Here is an 8888-nt window from a genome sequence, read left to right on the forward strand (position 1 = left end):
TTTGGAGGGTCCGCCAACTTCCGGATGCTGCCGCGAATCGGGGTCAGTCGAGGTTCTTATCGCCCGCCAGAAGTGTGGTTCCGATGATCGCGGATTACCGGGCAAGTTGTAGGGCCAACGTTTAAAAAACCCTCCCAAGGACATGTATCAATTACGCGGATGAAGTTTAAAATCCACTCCACTCCTGGCGGAAGACCCCTGTGCGCCCAGGACGCGTGGTAGCATCCTGGCAAGAGGAACAGGTTTCACTTCCCCTTCGATAGGTGACAATACGGCGTTCGTTACCGACCCATTCAAATGAAATTACACTAAAAACACGCCCTTCTGCTCGCGGTTCCGATTCTGAGGACCACCCCGAGAGCTCGTCCGAGGTTGTAATTGAATTAAATGGCACTTGTTGTTGCGCTGGCCCTCGTCCTGGCCTGGGTCCTGGGTTCCGAACTTTGAAACAAGTGGGCCGCGCACAGACAATGATAAATGTATTTTAGATGTTTTTTAGTTGTTTCCCTTTTGTCAAATGGCTACAAAACGTTTCTGGTTTTGGACCATGTGCAGGGACGGCGCCCGACATTTGGCTCAAGAGCCGCAACTTGCTTCGGGACGCATTTATGTCGCGGTCGGAGAAGAATTTGCAATCTCTGAATTGCTGGTCAACGACGTAAAGTGGATGGTCCAGGCGGTCCAGGCCTGGACTTCCAGCTACAAACCAGCGACAGTGAGTGTGGACCGATTAGAGGTGTCCCGTTTGCGGTCCGTTAAAAATGTGCCTGGAACGGAAATCTGCTTCCATAATTGGCGTTAAAGGTTATTTTCTTCCTCACACCTAACGAGAGTCCCTCTTCTAGCTCGGCCAGATCTTCGGGCTTTTATCGCACATTTCGTTTCGCTGTCAATTTTGGGAATTCTGACCAAACATTCCTCAGCCGAGGGGCCGGGCCCGGGAGAGGCCAGGCCTTCGTTACCTGCGCCGTCGTTCAATCCTGGGCGCAATCCTGCAGGGCGCATTATCCAAATTGCCCGTCGCACACTCGCTCGGGTGCCATTTAGTGCATTGTGCATTTCTTTCGAACATTTAAACGGTATCCCGCGCGTCGATGCCCCGTTGTCAGTTTCCAATCTTCCTACATCATTAACCTTTGCGTCTCTCTCTCTCTCTCTCTCTCTCGATCTCCGTTTGCAGTGTCACCGTGCCCGGTTATCAGGGCAATCTGCAGGCCGCCGTTTCCCACAGCTCGGCGCTGGCCGCCTGGGAGCGTTTCGGCGTCGAGTTCATCCTGACGTTCATCGTCGTCCTGTCGTACCTGATCTCGACCAGCTCGTTCAAGAAGTATTTCGGCTCGTCCGCCATCGCCATCGGGGCCACTTACAGTGCCTGCAGCTTCGTATCGGTAAGATCAAACGACATTCTTCCCGTTGGCCCAGGTACCATCGTTCCGTGTCCTTCGATGGACGGTTGGGAAGAACCTGCGGAATGACCTTTCCGGAAGGTGGTCTCAACGCCGCTCGCACTCCAGACCGTAAAAACTGGCCATTTTGGAATCCCTTTTTTTTGTTGAGGGGCCTTCGATTAATATCGTTCGCAGCTAGAAATTTGTCAAAAACCGGTCCGATGTCTAATACAAGAATATTTGCAATATAACCGATTGCGTTGTGGTTCCTTTCACTTCGCCTTTAATAAGTCAGAACTGTGTGATTTTTTACACTATTGAAAAGGCGTTGAAATATCTTCTTTCCTACGATTGTATTAAAATTGTTCTCAGTTCAGTTCTATGTTGTTCAACAAGTTTTTTGCCTCGATAAGAAAAACGAATTTTTATGGGTTGAAATTCACTTTATTATTCAGTAAGGCCTTCCCGAGCATCAATACCCTTGTTCCAACGAGACTCCATTTTCAGAATGCCATCCCTGAAGCGAAAAACAGGAACGCCTTCAAAATACGCTTCCACGGCTGTTATGACGTCATTATTTGATGAAAAACCGCTTTTCACGCACGATTTTTTTGGGTCTGAAAATAGATGGAATTCGCTAGGGACCAAATCTGGTGGATACGCTGGATACTGCAACAATTTGAATATTAATTCATGGATTTTTGCTATTTACAAAATGCTTTTGTGACCTGGTGCATTGTTTCATTTTTAGCGAATGCGGCACCCATTTTGCAAACAGCTGTTTGCCAAAGCCCAATACTTCAGTCAAAATATTGTTTATACTGCTCAATGAGATGGCTAGGCCTTGTTTTAAACCTGTTTCAGTGATTCTACGATTTTCCAATACGATATTCTGTACTTTTTCTACGATTTCAGTTGTTGTACCTATTTTTGGACGTCTTTGACGTGGATATTCTTGAAGCGTAGTATAACCACGTTTAAACTCAGAAATCCCCTTTTGAACCCCCTAATTGAAGGCGAGGAGTCCTTATGCACTTTCAATATTTGTTCATAAATTTACTTGGCTTTTAAACCTTCCAAAAATAAAAATTCATTCACTGCACGGTGCTCGATTTTTTTATTGTGAAAATACTGCGACAAGTCCATACTAAATTAATTGAAATGAAACTTCACATACGTTCATATGAAGAGTCTATCAACATAATCAACATCTGGTATTGAGGCAAAAACTTATTGAACAACCCAGTACATTGAGTCACTTTAAACCGACAACCGTTTTATGTTCATTCTCTCGCCTCAATTGATAGTCCGGTGCCTTAGTCCCAGCAGACACAGTTGTATAATGAACTAAAAACACACTTACACACTCGTATACCCACCGGTGGCCACAATCGCTATTAGGGCGAACTGTGTGCGCAAACAGACAGGCCGTTTTTTACAGGCACCAGCATAAAAGTCTATGCTTGTGCTCTATGCTTCACTTATGCTCGATCTCTCCCCCTTCATCAGCGACGCATACAGAGCGTTGCGGCCAGCCGAAGGACGAAGGAACGAAAAGGGAATAAAGATTACCGAGACCCAAAAAAAAAGTCCACGCTCCGGTGGACATGTGCCCCTCGTCGGGGCACTGTGGGCGATCCGCGTGTAGAGTTGGAAAGTATGAAATTTGAATCAGGAAGAAACACCTGCCCAGCGGAGGTATCTGCGGCTCTGCGCCGTTTCGGGCTGGCGGCGTTTATTTCCAATGCTTCGTTCGTTCGTTTTGAACATTTCTTTTTATGTCATTCTGCGCTCGGCGCGGTTGTCTTGGGGCGCTCCCCGAGCCACCAGCCAGAGGACCCGTAAATCGTCGGAGGTGTCGGTCGGCCGAAAAAGCGACCGGATCTTCGTTCCGATGTGGACGCTGCGCTTGCGCTTCTTTGACGGGCGCGTCAAGAAAAGGATATCCTTCTCACAGCCGTAGACAATCAGTTTACCCAAGATCCCGGCCGGACTTGGGATTCGGGGATCAGAGGACCCAGGTAGATTTTGATTGTTCCTCACCAACTGGAGATGCGTTGCGAGAGCTCGTTTCTGGCTCAAGTCTCGGCTAGACGGAAGTCGGTAGAAAGCGTCTCCTGTGCGTCTTGCGTGTCTAGGACGACAACTGACAAAAGCTTGCCCAACAAAAGATCCTAATGTGCCGTGTTTTCGCCGTCTTCTCTCAACCCGGACAGATGCCGTACCTGAATCCGGCCCGCTCGCTCGGACCATCGTTTGTGCTGAACAAATGGGACAACCACTGGGTGTACTGGCTCGGGCCGATGGTTGGCGGGGCCGTATCCGGGCTGCTGCATGAGTTTATCTTCTGCCCGAAGCGCTCGCTGAGCCGCTCGAAGGACGACGCCGACTCCAGCCTCAACTCGGAGGATGACATCAACTACGACATGGACCTGGAGAAGCCGGCGCACCAGCAGGGCAAGTACCACCAGTACCGGGCGCCGAGCGGGACACTGTCCGGTAGCCAGCAGCGGTACTGCCAGAGCATCTACACCGCGGAGCCCACGTCGAAGGTTGAGCGCGTGGAGTCGATCTACGGCGGGACCAAGTCGATGTACTGCAAATCTCCGCCACTGACGCGTGCCAACCTCAACCGCTCGCAGTCGGTGTACGCCAAGAGCAACACGGCCCTGAATCGAGACTTGCCGGCCCGCTCGGGGCCGCTGGTGCCGGCCCAAAGCCTGTATCCTTTGCGCGTCACCGCACCCCAGACGCATCTGCAGAACCAAAACGTCCAGAACCAGCTCCAACAGCGCTCGGACAGTATCTACGGGATCCGAGGTTCCATGCGGCAACCGGTCGGCCCGTCGGATCGGATGCCCCAGCCGATGCCATCGCACCCACCCGTGGGCGGAACCGTAGAGCAACAGGGCTTCCAGCCGATCTACGGGACGCGCAACAATCCTCACTGTTCCACCGATGCGCTCAAGTTCGACCGCGACCCGAATAGGTAAGGAAGCGGACACAGTGGCTGCTACCGAAAGTGTGTGAACCCTTTTCTAATGGACCACTTTCCCGAACTGACAGTTCTCTCCTTTGAACCTTCTTCTCCCGACTCTCTCCATCAGCCGTGACGACGCGCTGAACTCCAAGTTCGCCCGCGGCACCGGCGGAAATCGTCCGGAATCGATGTACGGTGGACCACGGCGTATTCACTCGGCCCAATCGGATGACAGCTCGTACGGATCCTACCACGGTCCTGGGCCGGCTCTAACCCCACCGACGCGCAACACCAGCAACAGCAGTAGCACCTTCAACCCCACCATGGCCACACTGCCGCAGCCCAGCTACGAACGGAAAACGTCCTCGTCCTCGTCGGCCACTCATCAGCAACAGAAGCATCAGCAGCAGCAACTCCAGCAACATCAGCAGCAACCGCAGCCACCTCGCAGTCTGCAGAACTCTTCCAGCATACAGAACACTAGCCTGCCGCCACCGCCGCTGCACCACACGATGGCCTACACCATGCATCCGGTGCGGCAGAACTAGACGAAGAAGAGGTGGTCCGATCGATCCTCCTTACCCCAACAAACCATTAGCTAGTTGCTCCCGGATCGCCAGCGTTTGCGGTCCTCAGGAGCTAGTTCGTAAGTGTGTTTTGGACGAGAAATGAGCGTGTCTGTGTGCTGTGTGTGAACGAGTGCGTTTTAGATAGGCAACCAAGGTTTGCTGTCCGTGGCCAGCCAGCCGGCCAGCCAGGAGACAAACTTTGCGACAAAACCCCCAGTGCGTTTAGAGGTTAGAGGTTCGTTGCGCGGATCCGTTTCCGGGTTCGAGCGCCAGCGGCATGTCATGGTAGTAGTGTCAGGACGCGAAACCATTGCACTTTCCCAATTGCCATACAAGAAGTTTCATCGAGTTTCCCTTCCACTCGATAGCAGCGATCGAAGGCGATCCTCCTGTTCACTTTTCGAATCCATAGTCACAGACTGATCGAGAGCTGTTGGCCAGTAGAGTATTACCACGGGAGGACTCGGCGGAGACTTTTAGTACAAATGTAAATAGTTAGATTGTGTACTTTGTTTTCCCCTTTTTATTTGTTTATGTTTCTATTTTTCCATTATTTTTCCACCATTTTTTTTTTTGTCTCATTCTCATCACATCAATAGTTAGGCTTGTGGTCCACACGCAGAGAGAGAGCGGCCACGTATATTCCGGTTCTGAATTGAATAGATAGGCTTAGATAAAACGGTGTTTGCGGTGTTGAATAACAAGTTATCATCTTCATAGATTTATGCCACAATCGATATACGCGTGAGAGGTACGTAAAGAACCGTTGCAAGGTTTTTTGGTTACTTGCGCCAACAAGAATTTCGTGCCACTTCGGGCATTGTACATATTTATTTGTGATTGAAATTAGGGAAAAAACAATAAACTAAACTGTAAAGGAATTCAAACGAACGATTAATAAAGAAGTATACAAATTCACTCTGCTTGTGTCTACTTAAGCTGCCCATTTTAAACGAAATACTATGGCAAGGCTTTTCCTGGCGTGCATCGCCACGCCTCATTTCATTCTCGCTGCTCGATTATCCGGCGTTTCAGAGGATCAGACTTCGTGGTCGGCTTCCCTTCACGGTTCCCGTTGGATTCATGGCAAAATTGACAACAACTGAATGTCGATCAAATTGCTTGAAATCTTCCGGGTTTTGTTAAAATTTACCCGTATTTTGTGGGAGCCAAGCGGGAGTTTTTGGGAAGCGGAAAAGGTTTTTCGGGTCGTCAAGCCGAGACGGCGAAATTTTGACGAATTTTTGAGGCGGATTTCTTCTATTAAAAAATTAATAAACGTTGGTATAGAAGAAATGAAAAAATAAAAGAAAAGAAAAGCGCGAGTGGAGTTTTCCCAAATGTTTTCCTTGAAGCTGCCGACGGAAACTGATTTGCTTTCGTGCCTTGCTACGAGTCTTATCTGGGTTTCCTCCCAAATTTCTTTAGGTGGCCAGAAATTGCCAATTTCAGCGGAAGTAAAGAAAATTCTAACGACAGTTTCTAACTTTAGCGGTTTTAATAGAAAATGTGTGGAAATAAATACAGGCCGAGCATCTTAAGGACTAGCAACACTACAATGAACAGCCCTATCACACAGTACGAAGCGCATCAGCTGGCGCGCGGTTCCGGTGTAGATCCGTGGGAATATCAGCTCCAGCTCCTCGCCCACCTAGTAGGAAGGAAGTGCGGAAGGACGGTGAGTGATCGATCTATTGGGCAACGGGAACATCCGCTGGAAGCACCGGCTTCCGGTTGAACACGCCGGTGTAGAATCCTCGCTAAGATCGATCGCACGCCCGATCGCTCGCCCAATAACCGCCTAAAGGTATGCAATCCGCAGTGCGTGAAACGTCTTCGGACGCTTCCATTACACACTGATCCTTCGCAAACCAACCCAGATCGAGGTAATCGCGCGTTTTCAGGACCTCACGAAGGTGACGGCTGTAATCAATTAAATAAAAACCAAATTGCTTGCTTGCTGGCTGGGTTACTATCTTTTTATTCGGTTCAGTCTTCGGCTACAAATCATACAAAAGATCGTGTGTTTGTGTTTGAGTATTATACTTTCGAACTTACATATGCGATAACTTACTAACACCCTACGCAGTAGTAGTGGATTACGTGCGGTTTATAAATAACGTTCTTACGCGCTAATAGGATCACTATGTATGAGATAGAATATTGTACACGCAAATTCGACACTTATAGACTTCTAACTGCCTGAACGCTCATTGGTTGGGGCGGTGGCCTGTAGGAGGTCAGGAGGGTGGTCATTCGGGACGCGGCAGTCCGCTTAGCTGCAGGTCATGAGCGGTGGCGGCATCGTGCTGCTCGGATCGTGCACGATCACCCCTCGGTGTCCGTGCGAATGTCCCATCGGCCGACCACCTCCCAGCAGTCCCGCGTAGCTCCCTCCGGAGTGCTCCCGAGTTGGTGGAGTAGCGTTGGCCGTCGGGCCCCCCGCCCCATGGTACGATCCGTACGAGCTGTCATCCGAGTGCGTCGAGTGGATGCGCCGGGTGGCCGCGTACAGCGATTCCGGTCGCTCCTGGGCGCGGGCCATCGTGTTCAGCAGCTTATCGCAGCTACGGAGAGGAGGGAGGAGCGGTTCAGAAAAGGGAACTAGCCGTTAGAAAGAGAACGATCGTCTAGGTCAGTACACACGGCCTGGCTCCTTTAACTGACGGAAGCGGGGAATGCTTACCCGGCCTGCTCATGGACGTCCCGGAGTGCATCGGTCGAGCAGCTCGGATTGCCCCGGACGTAGATGGACTGGAATGGGCCGGAACCCTGCACTTCCGCCACCTGCGAGTGGGTGTGGCTGGGCCGTGGGGCCAGCTGCTGCGACAGGTGCTCCGCCAGCTGCTGCTGCCGGATTACGTTCCGCATCCCGTACACACTCTCCGAGCGCTGGTGAAGCTGATTCTGCACGTTCTGATTCTGGCTGTGGGCCGTATGAGGCTGCTGGGACACTCGCAACGGGTACAGACTCTGGGCCGGCACCAGTTGCCCTGGGCGTAGCGTAGCCGTAGCCGCAACCGTAGCCGGTAGCTCCTGGTTCAGAGCCGTGTTACTCTTGGCGTACACCGACTGCGAGCGGTTCAGATTCGAGCGCGACATCTGCGGTGATTTGCCGAACATCGACTTGGCCGCCCCGTAGATCGGTTCCAGTGGTTCAATCTTGATCGTCGGCTGATCACCGGGCGCGTACATGCTGTGACAAAAGCGTGACGGAAGTGTCCCGGCGTGATGACGCATGTTCTGGAACTTTCCGACGGTTGCCTGGGCTCCGAGCTTACTCAGATCGACCGTACAGTTGTTGACCTCGTCCGGGGCGGTGCTACTAGCGGCCACACTCGCACAGCCCGTGCCGGCCTTCGTGGCACTCCGGGACCGGGGCTTCGGTGTGAACACAAACTGATGGATCAGCCCGGCGATGATGCCACCGATGAACGGACCCACCCAGTACACCCAGTGGCTGTCCCACTTGTTCAGCACGAACGAAGGACCGAGCGAACGAGCCGGATTGAGGTAGGGCATCTGAGAGATATCGGAAGAACATTAGGAATATTATGTGCCTTAGCCAGGCCATTCCGGCGGTGGGTTACTTACCGATACGAAGCTACAGGCGCTGTACGCAGCACCGATGGCAACCGTCGCGGATCCGAAGTACTTCCGGAAGGAGTTTGTCGAGATCAGATAAGTCAGGACGACGATGAACGTTAGGATGAACTCGACGCCGAAGCGCTCCCAGGGAGCGAGCTGAGCACTGTGCGAAACAGCAGCCTGCAGATTACCTTGATAACCCGGCACTGTTACGCTGCAGGAGGGACAGAAAAAAGCCGGAAACATGAGCCATGAGTTGCCTTTAGGGGACTGAGACCGCTTTTTTAGTGAACTAATAATCCCCGTAATAATGAACGTTTTACGGCCCATTTGCGGGGATTAAGATGATTTGCATATCTGGCG

The 8888-nt window shown here is 51.4% G+C and overlaps 2 protein-coding genes across 2 annotated transcripts; one reads left to right on the forward strand and one right to left on the reverse strand.

Moving 5' to 3' along the window:
- Window positions 1–1187: 1187 nt before the first annotated feature.
- LOC131214212 (neurogenic protein big brain-like) lies at window positions 1188–4916 on the forward strand. The gene is made up of 3 exons (XM_058208592.1): window positions 1188–1388; window positions 3605–4377; window positions 4496–4916. Exons 2-3 carry the CDS (start codon window positions 3605–3607, stop codon window positions 4914–4916), a joined length of 1194 nt encoding a protein of 397 aa, XP_058064575.1. The 5' UTR covers window positions 1188–1388.
- Window positions 4917–7212: 2296 nt separating this feature from the next.
- LOC131214213 (neurogenic protein big brain-like) lies at window positions 7213–8739 on the reverse strand (the record flags this gene model as incomplete). The annotated part of the gene is made up of 3 exons (XM_058208593.1): window positions 7213–7504; window positions 7624–8459; window positions 8532–8739. Coding segments are annotated over 3 exons (1336 nt in total), but the record flags the coding sequence as incomplete, so codon positions are not given.
- Window positions 8740–8888: the final 149 nt, after the last annotated feature.

The sequence above is a fragment of the Anopheles bellator genome, unplaced genomic scaffold, assembly GCF_943735745.2.
Source record: "Anopheles bellator unplaced genomic scaffold, idAnoBellAS_SP24_06.2 scaffold00266_ctg1, whole genome shotgun sequence".
Taxonomy (NCBI): domain Eukaryota; kingdom Metazoa; phylum Arthropoda; class Insecta; order Diptera; family Culicidae; genus Anopheles; species Anopheles bellator.